Source organism: Myxocyprinus asiaticus, chromosome 1 (assembly GCF_019703515.2).
Source record: "Myxocyprinus asiaticus isolate MX2 ecotype Aquarium Trade chromosome 1, UBuf_Myxa_2, whole genome shotgun sequence".
Taxonomy (NCBI): Eukaryota; Metazoa; Chordata; class Actinopteri; order Cypriniformes; family Catostomidae; genus Myxocyprinus; species Myxocyprinus asiaticus.
In genome coordinates this window covers 66,415,309-66,439,164 of record NC_059344.1, presented here as the reverse complement: position 1 = coordinate 66,439,164, position 23,856 = coordinate 66,415,309, and the positions used below count along the sequence as shown (strand labels likewise).

The following is a 23,856-nucleotide window of genomic DNA, read 5'->3' as shown; positions in this document are numbered from 1 at the left end:
GTGTGGCAACAGGTGATCGCATGCTCTGTATCTCTCTCTCTCTCTCTCTCACACACACACACACACACACACACACACACACACACACACACATCCATCCTTATTTATCCAATAACTTGTTAGAAACAGCACAAGCCGTGACACTATTTCTGAAGTGACATTTTTGAATTACTAATGAAGGCTTGGATGCATCTTTTGGTTTGAACCAGCAACAGCAGATTCTGATACGTCGTGTAAGAAAGTAGTTCCATGCACAAATGTACTTTATGACCGTACTCAGTTTTTCCTATTTTTTTTTTTTATTTACTTGTTCGTTGAACTGTTGTATATAAGCAATATCACACTCGCAATCGTGCTATATGGACCTAAATCAGCACTGCTGTGATTACCTATAGCACTTGGCCTGCAACCGAATCACAGCAGTGCTGATGTAGGGCCATATCGCACTCTTGCAATTATATATATATATATATATATATATATATATATATATATATATATATATATATATATATATATATATATATGCAATTCAAAATGCATTATATTTAAAGAATGATACAAAAACGAAAATTTTTATAGACAGTATTTAGCATGTTTTCCCTACAGGCCTAATGGAATTTGAATATCATATGCTCAAATATCAACTATTATTTTATATGTATGTGTTTATGTGGCCATTTATCATCTGCCAGCAGATGCAACGATTGTGATATGAGTGAGTCAATCATTCAACACTGACATGAACCAAACCACATAAATGATGCCTCCATAGCACTCTGTGGGGAGAGCAATCATGGTGGTAAACTAAAGGGTTTTTCCAAACACAAATACGAATGATTTAAGAGTCCCAAATTACAATTATTTTAAAGCCCAAAACCTTCAGTCACCATACATAATGAAGCATTTATTGCTTTATTAATGGAGAGAGAAACACCATCACAACACAAACAATAATAGTATGTGATTCAATTGTGCGCCACAGTATTCCATTTCAATTAGACCACTCGCATTTAATGTAATTTTAACTATGTTCGTAAATTGAAGATTATGATTTGTGCATTGGCTAGGTGTTGTCTTTTGGGCTTCACTCTTTCATTGCACTGGCTTTCTCTTCTTCTTGAACTCAAAATCTGGAATAATGCTGGAATACACATAAGAGAGCTAGCAGAAGACTGTCATCATGATGCACATTTTGCGAGCGAGAATGCAAAATAATATGCGCTTATATAAAATAATATTTTCCCCACACCCCTAATTTTTTCCCCACCACCTTGGCCCTTTAGGGGCTCCGTAGTCTTCAGGAATGAGTCTTTCATTTATTTGTAATGCAACAGCTGCATGGACTCTGTATTGGAAACAGAAATTAGTTCATACTCTCAACCTTCCTTAAATACAAGCGATTAATTTGATTGTATTTTTGCCTTTACAGTTTCACAAAGCATTTCTGGTCTCAAATTTGGGCTTCTTTATTACTTGAAATGTATAAATTTGTGAATGTTTCTGTCATGATGGCTCTTTTCTATAACACTGAATCTGGTAATAAAGTGTTAGTTGAAGCTTTAAACATTCTGAATGATGGGAAAAATAATATTTATAAAGCAAGATGCCTTAAATTCAAGTCCAGTCCCAAACTTTACAACTTTGATCTTTTCTTCATAAAATACAGAATATCCCGTTACCTTGCGCCCCCCCTTTGGTGAAAAATGGGGTAAATGACATACCCAAAATGAAAGGTTTATTACTCATGAGTCCCTCTGACTACACACATAATCAAGTATCTTTAGAAAGCTAACACTTGAGACTTTACTATGAAATCTTCAAAATTACTCAATCTGTTACTAACACAGAGACAAAGAAGTGCAAACACACACACACACACACACACACACACACACACACACACAAAATCATATTTCACACTTATTATGAAATAAATACACAATGCTGTGGGATAGACACAACACAACACGCTCTTGCCCTATGTCTTACCAAGCTATGTTTCAAATTTGAAAGTGATACTAGCAAAAATGAGCTTTCAGCAAGCCTTTTGTTAGCGCTTGCCTGTGTGCATTTCGGAACCTAGCGCGCACGTTTGAATGTTCCAATGAGAAGTGTTCTCACTTATGAAATAACGTGATAATTTTTGCGAACTATCAACACCCACATATGGCTGAATTCGTAATTTCATTGGTTATATTTCCTCATAAATTACAACCCTCTAGAGTGCTATTGTTAAATTTGTTTATCCGAACAAATTTGCCTATGCATGAACAGCCGTCATCATAAACAGCTGTTCTCATGCGCTATTGTCTAAAACTATGAAGCCAGTTTTATTCAGAAAACATCAGGGGTGCAATACTTCTGTACCAGACACTCTACTAAACGCATTTATACGGTTTGTTTTATCGAAGGACACGTTAGACGCGCATAGTTTGTTGAATAAAAAGGATGACGTCATCGTGTTTAAAGATTTACTATGAATGTCGTGTAATGGACTATTGCAGTCAAAACAGACGGATGTCATCATTGCTGGATCAAAACCTACACTGCTATAATAAAAAAAAAGTTACGGACTTCCTGCTTTGTTTTTGTGTTGTGTATTGTGCACTCTTTACACAAAATAAGAAATCATCATCTGAAAGTCATTTAGATTGACCAATGCTTTCATTGGAAGGTATCTGCAGCCTTAGATCTTTTAAATGGTGTATTGGTTGAACAGATTACTTAATAAAGCGATACTAAACACATATGCTGAATGTAAACAATTGAAAACACAAGGCCGCCCACGTCCTTCGCACGGTAACAGGATATAAAAGCTATTAGAAAACCCCATATTATTGACTTTACTACTGAATTGATTTTGAATGAACTCTAATGTATTTTCCCCTCATGATGTGCCTCTTGTATTATTTATGCTCTTATTATGAACTGTAGATCCAAATCAAGTATGACTTAAAGAATGTCCATTTGGATTTACTGATAGTCATCTAAGACCATTTTACTTTAATTTTACACTTGGCTGAAAATATCTTGTAAACACTTCCTTCATAAAATACATGAAAATAGCTCATCATGACAATTCTTATGATTTTAAAATGTATTTTATTGTCACACTACATGTATTTATCACAATACAAACAACTGCAACACAAATAACTGTAAAATGTTTCGAGAAAAATAAACATAGTTTGTCTTCTATATGGAGCCTAGTAGCGGTCACGTGAAAAAATAAATGAAAGACTCAGATCCAAAGACCGAGTCGGGAGATGAACGAATCAATTTGTTTCCTGTAGAGCCTATGCGGCTCTCACGTGACTAATGAACGGAATGACTTGAATAAAGATTTGTTCATTTTGCTGAATGAGATTCAAAGATCCAAGTCAGTGAAATGATCTGATCTTCTCATCACTAGCTTCAAGCGAGAGATGGAGAAGGTTTTTAAAAAAGTACTTTGAAAGAGTGCACGCTCTGCTGTATCCGCTCTCAGCAAGAATAATCACATAAGGACACGTAAACACTTAAAACTGATGTGGAATAAAATATATACTGAATGTTTTGAGACAGGTCTTGCGTTTTAGGGATACAGACAAGCTTATTCATGTTTTTATTTTGTCTCGCCATGATTATTGTTGTTACAGTTAATCTCCGTTATGTTTTCAAGGACTCTTATATTGTAATGGTTTTGTCCTCTGTCTTTAATTTTCCCCAAACTATGTTTCCCATGATTCTTTGCCCTCATCACATCCATGTGTTCTCCATCTTTGTTCCCAGGTGTTCTGTGTTTGGTCATTACCCTAGTTTGTATATACCCTTTAGTTTCTATCAAGCTGGGACAGTTCTTGAATGTATGTCGTATGTCTATGGGTTCCTGAATATCTGTCAGTTTACTTGTAGGTTAATGTGTAGTCTAGTGTTTATTTGGTTTTTTTGTGTTCTCCTCATTGTTTGATATCTTCATCATTACCTTCATTAAAAGCCTGCGAATAGATCCTTGCCTCTCATCTCTACTACACAACCGTGACAGAAGAACTGACCCTACAAGCTGGATCTAGCGGCTTTGTTTGTTCAGTTGAACTGGGAGGATTTACCCATAAGGGAGTACTTCCTTCATTTCTGCACCATTGCATGCCTCACAGGTTTTGTGGACTCCCATCTCATGTCAGTATACCGGATTGGATTGACAGCTCACCGGTGGAGGGAATTGCCTGAGATGGGAGACTACACATGGAGGGAATACGTGAGGTTAACCCTGGAAACTCTTGAATCAGAGGAGGATCCTCTCCCTACTCTGACCCCAGCTTCAGTGGTCTCGGAGACCCCTTCTACAGTGAACGCCCCTGTCTCCACAGGGACCCCTTCCATGGCTTCACAGCTCGAGCCTCCCACGGCTCCACTTTCCATAGCTTTGCCCCTCGAGCCTCCCACGGCTCCGCCCTCGGAGTCTTCCATGTTTCAGCCTGCCTCTGTCAACCCTCTCCGGGCTCCGTCTGCCTTCGTCGAGCCTCTCCGGGCTCCGCATGCCTCCGTCGACTCTTCCTTGGCTCCGCCCTCTGTGCCTCCTACTGCTCCGCCCTCAATCCCTGGATCTCCACCTCCAACGGCTCTGCCCATTCCTCCACGGTCTCCACCACCTGTGTCTCAAATCATCGAGTCCGTCGTGGCTCCACCTTCTATGGCTCTGCCCCCTAAGCTGCCACCTCCTGCTACAAGATCTCCTCCTGTCCCTACTCTGAGACCGCCTCCCAGGCCTCTGGATCCTGTCATTGCTCTGTGGCTGCCTCCCAGACCTCCTGACCCAGTCCCTGTGGTCACCCCTCTGGCCATCTTCCTGGATTCTTCCTCACTTTCTGCATCATCCTACCCTCCGCGTCCGTCTTTGGGCACCAGGAGTAGTCGCCCCTTTAAGCGGGGGGGTATATATATACCCTTTAGTTTCTATCACACTGGGTCAGTTCTTGAATGTATGTCAGTTTACTTGTATGTTAATGTGTAGTCTAGAGTTTATTTGGTTCTTTGTGTTCTCCTCGTTGTTTGATATCTTCATTTACCTTCATTAAAAGCCTGTGAATAGATCCTTGCCTCTCCTGTCATCTCTACATCTCTTCCTACACAATGTATTTACCACATTTAATGTAAACACTGCCACAGACACACTAAGCTCTACTTTAACCTGTCTAGACAACATCTGTCCTATCTCCTCTAGGCCAGCATGTGCTACACCACCCAGCCCCTGGCTGTCTGATGTCCTTTGTGAACATCGGACTGACCTCAGGGCAGCTGAGAGGAGATGCCGGAAATCTAAAGATCCAGCAGATCTAGGTAAATATCAGTCCCTGCTTGCAACTTTTTCAGATAACGTTAAATCTGCAAAAACCTCCTATTACCAGAACAAGATCAACAGCACCACAGACACTCGCAGCTTGTTTAGAACATTCACACTTCTCTGCCCTCCCCCTCCACCGCCTGACACATCACTGACAGCAGATGTCTTCACCACATTTTTTACTAATAAGTTTACAACTATCAGCAATACATTCTCAGCACCACACCTTGTCAAACACCTGTTTCCTGTATGCAACTCTTCTGTCTCTATGTTCTCTCCTATGACTGACACTGAGGTCTCTAAACTCCTCCTCTCCAACCACCCCACTACCTGCTCCCTTGACCCCATTCCTTCTCACCTTCTCCAGGCCATTTCTCATCCATCCTACCTGCACTCACACACATAACACATCTCTACTTACAGGCACTTTTCCCACTAAATTTATGCAGGCTCGAGTAACCCTGTTGCTGAAGAAACCTGCACTTAATCCCACACAAATAGAACACTACAGACCAGTCTCTCTCATCCCATTCATGGCAAAAACACATGAAAGGGCAGTTTTCAATCAAATATCTGCATATCTCTCACAGAACAAGCTGCTGGATGACAATCAGTCAGGCTTTAAAAGTGGACACTCCACCGAGACTGCCCTGCTGTCTGTCACTGAGTCACTGAGATGGGCGAAAGCTGAATCCAGATCATCAGTCCTGATTCTGCTGGACCTTTCTGCTGCCTTTGACACAGTCAACCATCAGATCCTACTCTCTACCCTCTCCTCGCTGGGCATCACAGGAACTGTGCTTGACTGGTTTAATTCCTATCTCTCAGGTAGGTCCTTCAAAGTAGCCTGGAGAGGTGAGGTATCCAAGCCATATCAGCTACTTACTGGGGTTCCTCAGGGATCAGTGCTTGTGCACTTCTCTTCTCTATATACACAACATCACTGGGACCCATCATTCAGGCACATGGTTTCTCTTACCACTGCTACGCTGATGACACGCAACTCTACTTGTCTTTCCAGCCCAACAACACCACAGTGACTGCGTGAATTTCTGCCTGCCTGGCGGACATCTCAGCCTGGATGAAGGAGCACCACCTGCAACTCAACCCAGCCAAGACTGAACTCCTTGTCTTTCCAGCCAACCCTGCTTTTGAACACAACATCACCGTGCAGCTGGGTGCAACTACAGTAACGCCTTCCAAATCGGTCAGAAATCTAGGGGTAACCATCGACAACCAACTCAGTTTCACAGACCACATCTCAAAGACTGCAAGATCATGTAGATTTACACTCTACAATATCAGGAAGATAAGACCCTTCCTCTCTGAACATGCCACACAACTGCTTGTCCAGTCACTTGTCATAACTAGACTGGACTACTGTAACACTCTCATTGCAGGCCTCCCTGCATGTGCAATTAGATCCCTCCAAATGATCCAGAATGCAGCAGCATGTCTGGTCTTTAATGAACCAAAGAGAGCACATGTTACACCATTCCTTGTCTCTCTCCACTGGCTGCCGGTTGATGCACGTAGTAAATTCAAGGCTCTGATTCTGGCATACAGAACAGTCACTGGGTCTGCTCCAGCATTCCTAAAATCATTTATGCAGAGCTACGCGCCCACTAGAAGCCTGCTGTCGGCTAAGGAATGTCGCCTTGTTGTACCAACACAAAGACGGACTTTCAGCTTCATCGTACCACATTGGTGGAATGACCTTCCCAACTCCATCTGTGAAGCTGACTCACTCTCTGTCTTCAAAAAACAACTAAAAACACATTTTTTTCCATGAGCACTTAACCATTCATTAAAAAAAAAAGTGTTGCACTTTATTCTGTTTTGAATACTATTATGATGCTAGTGAAACTTTGTAATACAGCACTTTTCATACCACTGTCTCCTAAGATGATTCGCTTATGTTTTCCTCTTTTGTAAGTCGCTTTGGATAAAAGTGTCTGCTAAATGAATAAATGTAAATGTACTACACAACAGTGACAATTGTAATGCCCCATTTCAGCTTTAAATCAACGCACTTTAGCGACTACACGACTACAATAAGTGCAAAATGCTGCTGCTAGATTTTTGACACAAACTAGGTATTTTAATCCTATTACTCCAGATAGAGCTTCTTTGCATTGGTTACCAACTGATTTTAGGGTTGATTTTAAGATTTTATTAATTACATATAAGGCATTACATGGTTTGTCAGCAGATTATTTAGCAGAACTTTTAAGGCCTTATGAGTTTTAAGGCCTAACAGTTAGACCTCTTAGATCTTCTTGTCATGAACTGTTTGCTCTTCCAAGATCCAGATACAAAACAAAAGGTGATGAAGAGTTTGTATTGAAGACCCCATGATTATGGAACAGCCTGTCCTGAGACATTAGATCTGCTGACTCTGTCTATTTTTTTAAGTCACGTTTAGAAACTCATCTCTATAGAATTGCTTTTACTTCTTTGTAAATGTTAGTTTGTACCTTATGTTTTACTGAGTGTGTTTTGATTTTATGTTTTGTGAAGCACTTTGTGCTGATTTTTACTAAGTGTGATTTATATTTTGTGAAACATTTTGTGCTGGACTGCTGAAAGTTATTATTCTTATGTATGGTCATCCTAACTGTAGAGAGCACCTTAATGTGAAGACAAAGCCAAATCCTGTACATTATAAGCCAATTTTGTAATCCCGGCTAGAATGTTTTTTTTTTTTTTTTAGGTCCAAAAAAAGAGGAAAAAAAGGATGACTGGTCACCCAATGTCATAGATCATAGATTTTATTGAACAACAACCCCCACCCCCCCACCCCCCACCCAACGCCCCTGTATGTAACCACTTATCAGTAATGTACAGCTGTTAGTGGCTCATTTTGCTCATCACTGGGGCAGAAGGAGTACAGTCATCCTGAGAGGGCCCACTTCGGATAAAAAAATATTTTTTTAAATCCTCTTGTGTGGCTCCGCCTGTCAACCGCCTATGTCCCTATGCTATGGGCTGCTCCTGGTCCTCCTGTCCCCTTTGTTGGCGCATTACAGGAAAATAGTTTGAAGTATTAACAAAGATTTTTATAACAGAACTTTTGACCAGCATGGTCTGAAAATCACGTTAATAATTATATGACAAGTCAAATTTCACAACTTTTTGCAAAGTTTCTGCTTATAGTCTCTCAGCCAGATAATGAAGACAATATTACAACAATAGGGCCTCCTGCACATTACTGAAACATGTTCAATAAGAACAGCAGACAGACCGAAGATTAATAGAGGAATTGAGAGTGATCTGAGAGCTCAAGATGGAGAGAGTCTATTTAAAGATACAACACACACAACACCAACTCACGAAAACAGAAATATGTCTGATTCAACACACAATCCAAAGATTATTACAATAAAATAAGATACAAGTATATAAAATATGAAGAGACGAAAGACATCAAAGTTACAACATGTACACAAGTCCATCATCTTTCACATGAACACAGACAGATGCATTTGTTCTGTAACACACAGTAATAACTGCAGTCTTCACTCTCATCATCACTATAACACAAAACATTATATATATATATGAACAGAATAAAGAATACATGAACACTGAGACAGTAAATCTACAGTATAGACCTGTGCACCCACATCACCATCATTTGTTTTATCTTCAGCAGAATATATTTTCTGACACACACACACACACACACACACACACACACAGAAATAACAGAAGATAATATAGAATATAATAAAATACTCACAGAGTATAAGAGGCAGCACACTGGACTCCATACTGTCACATTAATGAACTGTTTTAGCAGTGCTGTGTGTCTATACCAAACACTTCCTGTGTTCAAATGTCATTTCATACGTCAGAGACAGAAATAAAAGTGGGGAAGAAAGACAAGGGTCTACAGACCAATGCATGCAGAACAAAAAATACGATATTTAACTTCTCTTTTAGTGCATTCAAGCTGTTGAAGCTGTGTTCCTCTTTAATTTGAGTAAAGACTTGAACATGAACACTAAACACACACATGCAAATCATGTTGACTGAATCAGACACACAAGTGACTCTGCAGTGAATTAAATTCAGACTGTCTGTGATTCACAGTAAGAATTTACTTGTTCATTTCTCCTCTAAAGGAGGGCTGAACCATAACAGTGAGAAGAGGAGCAACATTCAGGCCTTTCTGAACACAGAGAATGATTTATATTTAGGTAAATGAACGGCATCTGCTGCTGTAAATCTTTTGATCTTCTGATGAAATTTGGAGCTTCATGAAACCAAAGATGCAGAAATCAATAAATATCTGTTGTTCCTCACACACTGGCTGAAACCACATATTTCTAAGAAGAGGGATGTACAAATAAGTTGATGTGAATCTGCTTGTGGTAGCATTTAGAACATATCAACCAAAGATGCAGAAATGTATTAATATCTTTTGTTCCTCCCACACTGAAGCTGCAGATGAGAAACAGAGCAGAAGTCAAACCACAACTATGAGCTCTTTTATTAGACCACTAAAACAAAAGTAATATGAAATAAATATATTAACAAAATGACAAAGTGATTTAAACGCAATCAGAGTAAGTAAAAATCAAACAAACTTTAATCACAGTAGTTTTCACACAATAACAGGATTGCAGTGGAAAATGCTGATAACGACAAACGGGCCGATAGTTTTTCAAATATATTTATAGCATGTATGTTGCATATTTATTGCATATAGCACATGGTTACTGTGCAACCAAAATCCCATAATAACCAGGAAAAAATGAAGATTTGGTGAATAACAGGGACTTTTAAGCCTAAATAAGTCCAAAATACACAATGGACTTTTATTTTGAAATGTTGGTGCTTCCAGCTGCTCAAACAAACAGAAAAGGGAAATAAAGAGTGTTCAGTAAAAATATCAGCAGAACAAATACAAATCTGAACAACTGCAGAATCAAACAAACAAACAAAACAAATCCTTATTATTGAATCCTACAATAAATTCAACACAACTGACTGAACTGCACAATGTCTGATCAATTATGATTCAACTTTTATTTACACACACCTGACCTTACACACATAATGGAAACAGATGAAACCCACAGAGCTGAAACCACAACCACTAGTCCACTGAACTCTTTTAGACTGCGAGTTCTGAGTGTGTTTGATTACAATGAAAACTCTCTTAAACTCTCTCAGTATCAGAGTGTTAAAGGGAGTTAAAGAAGATGCTGAAAGTCTGACCCGTCAAGACAACAGTGTGAAACTGCTGTACCAGATCTGTTAACACAACATGTTCTGTGTTCCTGGAAACAAACACAAATAGAAAAGCTGTGAAAACAGAGTGAGAATGTTTAAAGACACATGTGAACAGAAGATAGTGGTAATGATAAAACAACAACAACATGGCAAAACAATACATGCAATTAATAGAAAATTAAAAGCTCTCCATGTTTTATACCACATACAGGTATTGCATTTACAATTTTAATTTAAATCACTTTGATTTTTGAGCTTTCTGACATAAGACTTAATTGCATCTGTTGTAAATAAGTTAATTTTATTGAAACATTTTTTTAATGTCTACCTAGGCAAATAATAACACTATAGAGAACTGTAACTGTACATCAATATTTCAAGTTGCTATTTCACTCATAATTCACATTTTCAGAGCTTTGTATTTTAGACATTTTAATTAAAATAGCAACAGATCCAGTGAAAATATTTGCAGCAATGAAATGCTCAAGAAAATGTCTGAAGGTTGAGTGATTGACTTTACATTTTTACATGCATTTAAAAAAAAAAAAAAAAAAAAAAAACAACCTGTATCACATTGCATGATGGGAACTGCATTATGTCAAAAGCAGCAGTGTTTGTTTGGCTAATGGCTAGCGAAATGAGTTGAGGTTTAACATGGATCCATATGTCTATATGCTCCTGTAGCAATATATATATAGAGAGAAAATAAACTTTCTTTCATTCACAATTTTCTTTATATTGTGGCTACATGTGTGACATACACATAGGTGAGGTATATCCATTCCACTTTCACACAAATACCCATAACATGCCACTAATTTACATGACCATAAATGTTTTAAGGCAACACGATGCAAAAGAGGGTTAAATATTCATGAAATGCTGATAAGCTATAGCGAGTAGATTAGCGATAAGTATGTGACTAACAATGAACATACCTGATAGATCTTTGGTGACAAATTCTGTTGGTGAGCACGTCATGGCACCACACAATCGAAGCGTGCCTTCTTTTCTGAAAATGTCTTGTGATTGCTCTTCTTTGAAACAAGTGCATGGTAATATTGTTGTTCCGACAATGCCTTGATTCCCGCTCAAACTGATCAATTAATATAACAGTGATTAGAAAAAAAGCCACAATAAGTGATGGATAACCGACCGGCCGCTATAAGCGGAACCCCAGAACATAATCAACACACTTAGACCAATGAAGGACAGTTTACTCACATGTGACTTATGTAAACACATTTTGGTCCTTTTGGAAATGTTGCCTTGTGAAAGCGATCCAAACCAAGGAGAAAATGCAACAGTGTAATAATTTAGTCCCCTTTTCAGAACAAAGAAATCAGTCTACAGGATTGAAAACGCCCTAAAAGTGACAAATGTGTATTTTCTGTTTAGTTTGACAGTAAATGTTATGGGCACCAGCAATATGATTACGGTCTCTTTAAGAAGATCGGGCTTGAGCACGTAATACAATATCGAAGGCAATCTGTGCAGTTTGTTTTGAGTTTACTCTTTTGAGAGCTGTGAAATCCCATTATTTCTGCAACGTGTTGTGTGGTTGCATTTGTATTCATTTACTTTAAAGTATTCTTTTATTTTGTAACAATAAATAATATTGTAATTATCATTCTGTAATGCAAGTAACAAGGATTTGAGAGATTAACTGATTGATAATGTGAGACTACAATCATTGTTGATCTTGCGATGATCTGCTACCTGAAGCACGTTCCTCCATTCAGCTAAAAGTTTCTGTTCTCGCTGGATCTTCCTGTCAAGTGAAGCATCCATGTGGGGCAACAGTCAAAGTTTCATCTCTCACAGTCAACTCTCTCATTTGTTTGGGTGTGAGACGACAAAATACGGTAGATATATGTGTCCACTACAATAAGGAACATAATTCTTATCCGTTATATACCGGATATTATGGAGTGTTGGCAACTGTTATAAGACACACGATTGAAAGTTTATTAATCAACATGCGGACATGAGGGCCCAATTTATGAATGGCCCACCGGAAATTCTCCCGGTCCTCCTGAGCCAATCCGGCCCTTGTCCTACTGTATGGTTGTGCAGAATTTCCACAAAAAAAATGACATAAAAATTAAGTTCAGTGGGTATACTGGTGGGTCACAATCTAACTAACAAGGTTCGTATCCATATATTTTCAGACAAGATGTGGGATAAGACAATAATCAAATCAAATCAAATCACTTTTATTGTCACACAATTATATACACAAATGCAATAGTGTGTGAAATTCTTGGGTGCAGTTCCAAGCAACATAGTAGTCGTGACAGTGATGAGACATATACCAATTTACAATAAACATCAGATTTACACAACACAATTTAAAATCTAATATACACATAATTACACACAACACAATATACAAATAATAACACACACTGTACAGTATACAATACACACAATATAGAATACACATTGTACAATAAAAAAAGTATATATAGTATATATAAAATATACAGTAGGTTGTATTGTACTGTATTGACATTCAGGCTGTCGGTTGATAGTAAGTTGTCAATGTGTTGTTAAGAGAGAATATAATTTATGACAGTCCGGTATGAGATATAAGAGTAATAAGAGTAATAAAGTGCAGTGCTGATGTATTTTGATCATGGGAGATCAAGAGTTCAAAAGTCTGATTGCTTGGGGGAAGAAGCTGTCATGAAGTCGGCTGGTGCGGGTCCTGATGCTGCGATACCACCTGCCTGATGGTAGCAGTGAGAGCAGCCCATGGCTCAGGTGGCTGGAGTCTCTTATGATCCTCCGAGCTTTTTTCACACACCGCCTGGTATATATGTCCTGGAGGGAGGGAAGCTCACCTCCGATGATGTGTCTGGCAGTTTGCACCACCCTTTGCAGGGCTTTGCGGTTGTGCGCGGTGCTATTGCCGTACCAGGCAGAGATGCAGCCAGTCAGGATGCTCTCTACAGTGCTGGTGTAGAACCGTGTGAGGATGTGGCGGTTCATTCCAAACTTCCTCAGCCGTCTCAGGAGAGGAGACACTGATGAGCCTTCTTCACAATGGCTTCAGTGTGGATGGACCATGTGAGTTCCTCAGAGATGTGGACACCCAGGAACTTGAAGCTGTTGACTCTCTCCACCAGTGCTCCATTGATGGTGATGGGGCTGTGTTCTCTATCTCTTCTCCTGAAGTCCACCACAAGCTCCTTTGTCTTACTGACATTGAGGGAGAGGTTGTGCTCCTGACACCAGTGTGTCAGAGTATGCACCTCCTCTCTGTAGGCTGTTTCATCATTGTCAGTGATCAGACCTACCACCGTCGTATCATCAGCAAACTTAATGATGGCATTGGAGCTGTGTGTTGCCACACAGTCATGTGTGTACAGGGAATACAGGAGTGGACTGAGAACACAGACCTGCGGGGCTCCAGTGTTGAGGGTCAGTGATGAGGAGATGTTGCTGCCCATTCTAACCACCTGGTGTCTGCTTGACTGGAAGTCCAGGATCCAGCTGCACAGCGAGCTGTTTAAGCCCAGAGCCCAGAGTTTCTCATCAAGCTTGGAGGGCACTATGATGTTGAATGCTGAGCTGTAGTCTACAAACAACATTCTCACATAAGTGTTCTTTTTTTCCAGGTGGGAGAGAGCAGTGTGTATTGTAGATGCAATGGCATCATCAGTGGAGCGGTTGTTGCGGTAAGCAAACTGCAATGGGTCCAGTGATGGAGGCAGCACAGAGCAGATGTAATCTCTGATTAGTCTCTCAAAGCATTGCTGATGATGGGGGTCAGAGTAACAGGACACCAGTCATTTAAGCATGTGATTTTGGATTGCTTTGGTACAGGCACAATGTTGGACATTTTTAAGCATGTGGGGACTACAGACAAAGAGAGGGAAAGGTTGAAAATGTCCGTAAAAACACCAGCCAGTTGGTTGGCTGCCCGGAATGCTGTCTGGACCCGCGGCTTTGCGGATATTCACCCGTCGGAAGGATCGGGTTACATCCGCTACAGAGACGGAGAGTGAACTAACCTCTGTAGCTTTGGCTGCGAGAGTGGTGTTATTTCCCTCGAAATGAGCATAAAAAGTATTTAGCTCATCCAGAAGAGAGGCAGCAGTGTTCATGGCAGAGTTTTTATTCCCTTTAAAGTCCATGATGATATTAATTCCCTGCCACATGCTTCTAGAATTGGTGGTGTTAAACTGTCCTTCAATCTTGTTCCTGTACTGACGTTTTGCTGTTCTGTTCAAAACTGGCTTGTTTATGCTCCTCCGCATTCCCGGAATTAAAAGCGGAGGTCCGTGCATCAAGTGCCATGCAAACATCGCTATTAATCCAAGGTTTCTGGTTTGGGTAGATCCGTATTGTTTTGGACAGAACAACGTCCTCTACACACTTTCTGATGAAACACAAAAGATTAGTGTCGTCATCATAGGCGGACCGGAAAATCTCCCAATCCATGTGATCAGAACAGTCTTGTAGCGTAGAGTCTGATTGGTCCGACCAAAACTGGATCGTTCTGAGGGTGGGTGCTTCCTGTTTCAGTTTCTGCCTGTAAGCGGGCAGAAGCAGAATGGAAGAGTGGTCTGATTTGCCAAATGGTGGGCGGGGGAGGGATTTGTAGCCATCCCGGAAGGGAGAGTAGCAATGGTCCAAAACCCAGTCCCCTCGTGTGTTAAAACTAATGTGTTTTGGTGCGACTGATATGAGATTGGCTTTGTTAAATTCCCCGGTCACAATGAACGCGGCCTCAGGGTGCACGGTTTCCTGCTTGCTTATAATCCCATACAGTTCCTTGAGTGCCTGGTCTGTGTCGGTTTGTGGCGGGATGTACACAGCAGTGATAATGACCGCTGTGAATTCCCTCGGTAGCCAGAATGGTCGACACAGAAGCATGAGAAATTCCAGATCAGGAGAGCAGAAAGACTTGATAGAATGTACGTTCCTCTGATCACACCAGGATTTGTTGATCATAAAACATACACCACCACCTCTGCTTTTACCTGAGAGGTCTTTCGCTCTGTCCGCTCGGTGCACGGAGAACCCCGCGGGTTCAATGTCTGAGTCTGGAATCTCAGCAGACATCCAAGTTTCTGTAAGGCAGATAATGCAGCAGTCCCTCGTCTCTCGTTGGAAAGAGATCCGCGCTCTCAGCTCGAACAGCTTGTTGTCCAGAGACTGAACATTTGCCAGTAGAATACTGGGTAGCGGGGGTCGATTTGCGTGACGTCTTACTCTGATGAGAACGCCAGCTCTGTTTCCCCTTTTCCTTTTGCGTTTCCACGGCCGGGCTGCCCAGACAAAGTGCTCTGCTGGTGTGTTTGTAAACAGCGGGTCGGCATTGAGAAATTTGAAGTCCGGTTTACGGTGTGTAATTGCTGAACCAATGTCCAAAAGTGTTTGTCTGTCGTAGACAATAAGGCAGACAACATCCAAGACAAAAAACATAAGAATTGTAAACAAAACAAACAAAAAACTACAATGTTGTGTCGGAGCTCACAACGCAGCAGCCATACTCGGCACCATCTTGAGAGAACATGTAATTACATCACAAACACAATAAAGGCTGTTTTTAATGTGCCTCCGAAAAAAGAGTTTCTTATTTTTATTTCTTTTTTATTATTTAATTTTTTGTAATACGTAATGATCGTTTAATTGCACCAATGTTTATAACAAAGTAGAAATAAATAAATAAATAATAATGTAGTCACGTTTAATTCTTTCCTTTTGGTGTGAGTGAAGAATACTGAAACTTTTCAGTCTTTTGAGACATTTGCTCTTAATTTCAATTTAGTTATTTTTAAAATTATTTTAGGCATATATGGGTTGCAATTCAACTTTTATATGAATTAAAATTTTTAAATCAATTATGGGTTTTTCCACAATTAATTATGTCATTTTTAACATAGATAAATAACATTAACGCTAACCCAATTAGCATTATATCATTGATATTATCTATATGTGGAGGATATGATCAGCCAAATGATTTGTTCATGTGTTTCAGTCTGCCTAAAACATCTACTGTATGAAACAGTCCACAAGTCCTTCAGAACTTCCGTGAACCAATCAGAATCAAGCATTCAACAGACCCATGGTATAAATACAGATTATGAACAAACGGCAGCAGTTGTTTATATTCCTCATTTTCAATACAGCATTGTAAAAATATTATCACATCATGTATCAGTATATGGAACAGAATTGATAGAAACTCTAATGGCACTTCAATGGGTGGAAGAAATTAGTGATATGTTCAGATTCATAGTCAGCTTTAGTAAGTTTAAATACTGAAGAATCTTTATCGAGGCAGGATATCTTAAATGAAATACTACAGCATATGTACAGAATATGACGAATAGGAGTAAATATTTCCTTTCTATGGGTTCCAGCATATGTGGGGGTTGAGGGTAATGAGGAGGTGAACCATTTAGCAAAGAAGGCTCTGAAACATACTGAGATAGTTATTAATGTCACACTGAGTAAAGCAGAAGAAAAAGGAATTATTAAAAAGGCTCTAAATAAGAAGTGGCAAGAGATATGGGATATGGAGTTTAAAGGGAGACATTTATATAATATCCAGAATAAAGTTGGGGTTGAGAGGAATAAATATGGAAGCAGAAAGGAAGATACTATAATATCCAGGCTTTGAATTGGGCATACGTCCCTTAATTATTCTCTTTCAGTTATTGGAAAAACAGAATCAGAGAGTTGTGCACAATGTGGCCGACCGGAGACACTGGTATCTCCTCCAAGGTGATGGGAATCATGAACTCTTTCGTCAACGACATCTTCGAGCGCATCGGTGGTGAAGCGTCTCGTCTCACTCACTACAACAAGCGCTCCACCATCACATCGAGAGAGATCCAGACCGCCGTGCGTCTGCTGCTGCCCGCTGAACTGGACAAACACACCGTGTCTGAGGCACAAAGACCGTCACCAAATACACCAGCTCCAAGTACAATAACATCTGTTTTCTCAATTAACACAAAGACTCTTTTAAGAGTCACACACATTATCTTTAAACGAGCTTGTATCCAAACTTGATTCTCTGGCAATGACATTTGCATTTATAAATGTAGAGAAGAAATGAGTGTCAGTGGAGCTCCGTATCAGTTCACTGTTTCTCCACTCAATGATCATATACAGTATTTTATCATTTCAATGTTCAGTGTATCCACCTGCTTTACAAACTGAACTGTTATTGAACTCCACTGACACTCTCATTCTCAATGAATAATATTGATTACCATAAAAAAATAAAAAAATAAAATAAATCATTTTAACTCGTCCCTCCTTTAAGAAAAGCAAAACTCAAGATTACAGTGAGGCATTTAAAATGGAAGTAAATGGGGGCCAATGTTTGTGGTTATCAACATTATGCTACAAATGCTGTCGATTGATCTTAACTTGTATTGAACACAGAATATTAATTTAATGCAGTTTCAAACCTGAATGAACAATTGAGTAAATTAGAATAATTTAGAATCAATTAGATTGACTCTTGTGATGTTGTGAGAGCAAACGGCTCCATTGTCATAAAGACAAAATGTGTATTAAAAAACAAAATGCAATCATGTTTCTTACTAGAAATATTTATGAGCATTAATGACTCAAAGCTTTGCATTTGTCTCGATTCCCAACACCTCAGAATCAAAGAATTAATTAGTTTTGGAATCGACTCCCCACCCAAAACATACTAACATTTACCTGAAGTAATCTAACCTGTTCTGGCTACCTTTAAACTGGGTTCTGCAAGATTTCACACCTGTAATTCTTAAAGGGGGTTATCACTGTTTTTAATTCTAGATAATGTGCAATGGCAAAAAGTGTCAATTACAAATCCTGTGTAAAGTATGAGTATGCATATAAAACAATATAGCCCCAGATTATATTAACCCAGGGTTAAAAATGGTCCTGTGGTGAACTATTTTAAGTGTGATAAATGCTCATGAGAAGAACATCAGGTTTGTTTATGTTTTTATTTTACATCAAAATGACAGAAAATGTTCAAACAAAAACAATCAACTGATCCAAAATCATATGAAAAATAAACCTTAAATAAAAGTCTTATTCTCTTGGCAAAATCCTCCTCATAAATACTGGCACATCTTCAATACAGACAGGAAGTGTTTAACTGATGAAAATATAATGTCATGGTTACTGGTGTAACCTCCGTTCCCTGATGGAGGGATCGAGACGTTGTGTCGATGTAGTGACACTAGGGGTCACTCTTGGGAGCCCGAGACACCTCTGGTCTTTGATAAAAGCCCAATGAAAACTGGCGAGTGTTATTTGCATGCCACTCCCCCGGACATACGGGTATAAAAGGAGCTGGTATGCAACCACTCATTCAGGTTTTATGCTGAGGAGCCGATATAAGGTCCGGCCATTTCAGCGGGTAGTTCAGCGTTGTGGCAGGAGGGACACAACGTCTCGTTCCTTCCATCAGGGAACGGAGGTTACACCAGTAACCATGACGTTCCCTTTCTGTCACTCACTCGATGTTGTGTCGATGTAGTGACACTAGGGGTCCCTATACAAAACTCCCTAAAAAAGAAGGGGGATTATCCGACTGGGCCGCCAGGTCTAGTCGGGGGGTGTCCCTCCCAAGGGGAAGACACTGCGGAGACCACACCTCGCCCAAACAGGGGGGGGGATATTTAAGTGGAAGAATACATCACATGGTCTTTCCAACCATGTGGAGAACCTTCAAGGTAGATCCTGCCCAATGGGGGAGGAGTTACTACAAACATGGAGACAGGGGCAGAGGGGCTCTGCCCAAGGAAGACGCAGTTTGCCAGCAGGGAAACGAACTAGCAGAAGATATATATTGCATAGTGTTAGCCTTACAGGGAACCACCACATGCAGAGCACCTACCCCAGAACAGTGCTCTTAGTTAGCGTGTGTACTGCGCCAGCAGTGAGTCTCTCCGAAAACTCGACTGCCACAGGGCTCGGAGGAAGTCAACCAGGGAACAAAGTTTGTGAACACTACTGGGAATTAATGGTGCATGTCTTCAGCTCCAAGGGAGGTGGGAGGCGCTATGTGCAAGCGATACACCCGGCCAGCTATCCCAGGCTTATCCGCTTGTGTTGCGTGCCACTACCTGGGACAAAACCGGTTCCACCCAGAGGTTGTAGAACCTTGCAAAGGTGTTGGGTGTTGCCCAGTCCACTGCTCTGCAAATGTCTGTTAGAGAGGCACCTCTGGCCAGGGCCCAGGAAGCCGCAACACCTCGGGTAGAATGGGCTCGTAGCCCTACCAGGGGCGGCATGTTTTGGGCGAGATATGCCATAGTTATGGCGTCAATGAGCCAGTGGGTGATCCTCTGCTTGGAGACAGCGTTTCCTTTCCACTGTGCACCAAAGCAGACAAAGAGCTGCTCAGACACTCTAAAGCTCTGTGTGCGATCCAAATAGATGTGTAAAGTGCGCACCGGACACAGCAACGACAGGGCTACGTCTGCCTCCTCCTGGGGCAGTGCTTGCAGGTTCACCACCTGGTCCCTAAAAGGGGTGGTGGGAACCTTGGGCACATAGCCCAATCGGGGTCTCAGGATCACGTGAGAGTAACCCTGACTGAACTCCAGGCACGTTTCGCTGACAGAGAACGCTTGCAGGTCACCTACCCTCTTGATGGAAGTGAGCGCAGTCAGGAGGGCAGTCTTCAAGGAGAGTGCCTTAAGCTCAGCTGACTGTAAAGGCTCAAAGGGGGCACTCTGTAGACCCTGAAGAACTACAGAGAGATCCCATGAGGGAACGAGGCGCGGTCTGGATGCCCGTCTCGGGACTCGAGTCTGGAGCCAGTGCTGAAGTGGCCTCATATGCATCAACCTGAGCGGGGTGGCCATCGCCGAGGACGCCATATACCCCAGGAGCCTCTGAAAAAGTTTCGGTGGAACCGCTGTTCCCTGTTTGAACGCCTTCAAACAGGCCAGCACCGACTGGGCGTGCTGTCAAGGAGAATGAGTCGAACTCCAAACCGATAAAAGAGATGCTCTGAACCGGGAGGAGCTTGCTCTTTTCACAGTTGACCAGAAGCACTAGTCAGCTGAGGTGTGAGAGCACCAGGTCCCTGTGTGAGCACAACACGTCTCGAGAGTGAGCTAAGATTAGCCAGTCGTCGAGATAGTTGAGAATGCGAATGCCCACCTCCCTTAACGCTATTAAACACACATTTAAAATAAGCGCATAATAAAAAGCAGAAGGTTTGTGTACAAACTTCCCGACACAAAATACAAGAAAAATGATCAGAACTTTTGCATGTAAAGGCATTTAACATCATTCTCTCATTACATGTTGACGTCAAGACTGGATAAAAAACATCTCATTTCAAAATCTCATCTAAATCCAGTTTTATCTTGTCAGGTGTCTTTTTTAATTAATGAGCTGATCATTGATTGATTTCAGTGTTTCTTCTACATGTAAATGTGTGCATTTTAAAATCGTTGAACTTGATCAATTCTTCCGGGTTTTTTTCTTTTGGTGATTAAAAACTTGAGCATAAGTTGCATCGACTCCAGCACTGTCACCTAAAAGGCACAAATGAATAATAATAATAAAAGTAAAAAGCTTCATCTGTATTTGGCACATTCACCGTGCATCATTTGAACTGTAATTGTGATGTCTCTTTTGAATGGTGATATTATATGTGTGTTTCTCTCACCTCTGTCTGTGTTCTGCTTCAGATCAGAGTAAACAGTGTTTCCACACTCACTGCTTTTCCCTGATAGTGAACAACAGAGAGTCATAAACAACATAACACCATACTCATTATACATATCAATAATAATTCATAATCTATGATACAGCAGATCCAAAACCTTACACACTCAAAACAATATGAATATATCTATATTTATATATTTATAAATCTACTCTTTAAGATTTACAGGACAAATTCCCATCTGAACTGAGTAATATAAATGTGAATTATTTCATTAAACTTGAGGAGTATAAAACTTTAAAATGTAGTAAACAAAAATAATGTTTAAAAATATACCGTTAAAAGGAACTATATTTTATTTTGCATTAATTTTAATTATTTTATACTTTGCCAATATTAAGCATATTTAAATGAGACTAATTTAAACCATTTTTACTATTTACAGATTCTTTATTATTATTATTATTATTTTTATTTATTTTTATTATTATTTTTTATGGAGGAAACAAAAGAAAGAGTATATTATTTATATATATATATATATATATATATATATATATATATATATATTTATCTCATCCACAAGGATTATATTTTTAGAGTTATACAAGAGTATATGTATTTTATTTAACATCAGATGTGACCTGTAATATTTACATACTTTATATGATATTAAATTATAACATTAAAGGGCTTATTTATTATGACTTACCTCTTTGATTGTTCTTAGTTTTCATTTCAGTTAAAACATCTCTTTTTCCAGCATCTATCATAGAAAATAACAGAAAATAACAGTCTCAAACATTACTGTTGTTGTTCTGTTGTTTGATCGGTACATCGATAACCTTTAATATGTTAACTCAATAAAGAGACTGCTATTTTGCTCCTCAATATTATATAATTATAAATGATGGCTTTAGAGTTATTATATCAGCTTATTAAAATCCAAGCCAAACAACTTGTTAAACACTGATATACAGTAGGATCTGTTCCAAAACCTAGTGAGGGTCCTGCAGAAGCAGCATTTTAAGACATCATAGGCGCGCTCCTGACGCGAAGTCTGTTCCAAAAGGTAAATATGTTAATTATAATTATTATTATCATCATTATTATTATTCCTTACATTTGTATAGCGTTTTTCTAAGCACTCAAAGTGCTTTACATAGTATAGGGGGATTCTCCTCAACCACCACTAGTGTGCAGCATCCACCTGGATGATGTGACGGCAGCCATAGTGCACTAGTACACCCACCACACACCAGCTATTGGTGGAGAGGAGAGAACAGAGTTATAGAGCCAATTAATGGATGGGGATTATTGGGGGGAATTTGGCCAGGACACCAGGGTTACACCCCTATTCTTTATGAGGAGTGCCCTGGGATTTTTAATGAGCACAGAGAGTCAGGACCTCAGTTTAACATCTCATCCGAAAGATGGTGCCTTTTTACAGTATAGTGTCCCCCTCACTATACTGTGGCATTAGGACCCACACAGACTACAGGGTGAGCACCCCCTACTGGCCTCCCTAATACCTCTTTCAATTATGCTGCCTCTTAAGATATCTCATTTTGATACTTACATAGAAGACAGCTGCCTATGTAGGCAGGAGACAGCGAGGCGAATCACTAAGTTTTGGAACAGACCCTTAGTTTGAGATTAAAGATTTTATAACATTCAGACTGTTGTGTTTAGATACAGTTTGTTGAGTTTTGACCTTTGCCCTTGGCTTTCTTTGTGTTGTGTATATTGATCTGGGCGTAAGTCAAATCGGCGGGTCCTGAAGTCTCAACGTCTGAAACAGAACAGAAAATCAGTTAAATAATTTAGATCATACAGGAACATCCGACTTTAGGAAAAACAGTTTCTCACCTTTACTTTTGAATTTCTTCACTTTTGTTCTGACTTCTGAATATGTCACATTATTTGCCACGGGCATGGTATCATCTGGAGAAAAAAAATTTGATATATATATATATACACACATACATACAATACATTTCATACAAATATTAAAAAAAATATATTAAACAAATGGATTTTTTTTTTTGTTGTTGATATTTTATTCAACAGAAATACAGCGATGATTGATGTTTTTGCTTAATAAATGTTAATTCTTAACAGCTGTAGTAAAGAGGATTTATTTTACCTTTATCCACAGATATCTTGTTTTTAATAGTGACGTCTGAATATGTGACCTCATCTGTTGATGCTCCTGGACAACAGGAAACAAAACAAAACAAGTTAGCCATCAGATGGGCATTTTAAAGATGAACAATATTTGTTGATTTTTAATTACGTTTCTGTTTTTAGATTTTGGTAACTAAATGTTTAAGACTCAACCTGTGCTCTTCTTATATTTTGTATCCAGATCATCATAAATGTGATAATAACCTGCTGGACAGCAAACATGTGTTTGAGGATTAAAGATACACACACAGCTGTGTTACAGGTAAACACTTGAATAATGTGTTATTGAGTCTGACCAGACTGTAGAGGACAGTTTTCTGTCTGGGATTCTCCAGGTCGTGTCCTCTGATTCTGAACTGATGTCTGTTGGTTGATACACTGCTGATCTACAGTAGATAGAGACAAAGATCAATGATATAGTCGACATGTCAACTTCTCTTAAAGC

At 39.7% G+C, this 23,856-nt stretch overlaps 3 protein-coding genes across 10 annotated transcripts in view; 2 read left to right on the top strand and 1 right to left on the bottom strand.

The window, feature by feature from the left end:
• The window catches only part of LOC127447811 (uncharacterized), a 160,884-nt gene that overhangs the window by 25,851 nt on the left and 111,177 nt on the right, over positions 1–23,856 (top strand). The gene's annotated exons all lie outside the window — the stretch shown is intronic.
• Positions 17,308–23,856, top strand: part of LOC127440265 (uncharacterized) — a 204,410-nt gene continuing 197,861 nt past the window's right edge. Inside the window, 1 exon segment of the mRNA XM_051696744.1 lies at positions 17,308–17,513. Within this exon segment, the coding sequence (XP_051552704.1) occupies positions 17,315–17,513 (199 nt within the window). The 5' untranslated portion in view covers positions 17,308–17,314.
• LOC127447627 (Fc receptor-like protein 5) overlaps positions 20,945–23,856 on the bottom strand; it is a 61,369-nt gene continuing 58,457 nt past the window's right edge. For 4 of the 8 annotated variants that reach the window (XM_051709570.1, XM_051709632.1, XM_051709623.1 and 1 more), the window contains 8 exons: positions 23,708–23,797; positions 23,565–23,618; positions 23,371–23,436; positions 23,094–23,168; positions 22,939–23,016; positions 21,937–21,990; positions 21,225–21,284; positions 20,945–21,090 (listed from right to left, as the gene is read on the bottom strand). In XM_051709570.1, the coding sequence (XP_051565530.1) occupies positions 21,017–21,090; positions 21,225–21,284; positions 21,937–21,990; positions 22,939–23,016; positions 23,094–23,168; positions 23,371–23,436; positions 23,565–23,618; positions 23,708–23,797 (551 nt within the window). In that variant the 3' untranslated portion in view covers positions 20,945–21,016. The remainder of the gene's footprint in view (positions 21,091–21,224; positions 21,285–21,936; positions 21,991–22,938; positions 23,017–23,093; positions 23,169–23,370; positions 23,437–23,564; positions 23,619–23,707; positions 23,798–23,856) is intronic. The other 4 variants (XM_051709578.1, XM_051709597.1, XM_051709588.1 and 1 more) reach the window with 4 other exon arrangements.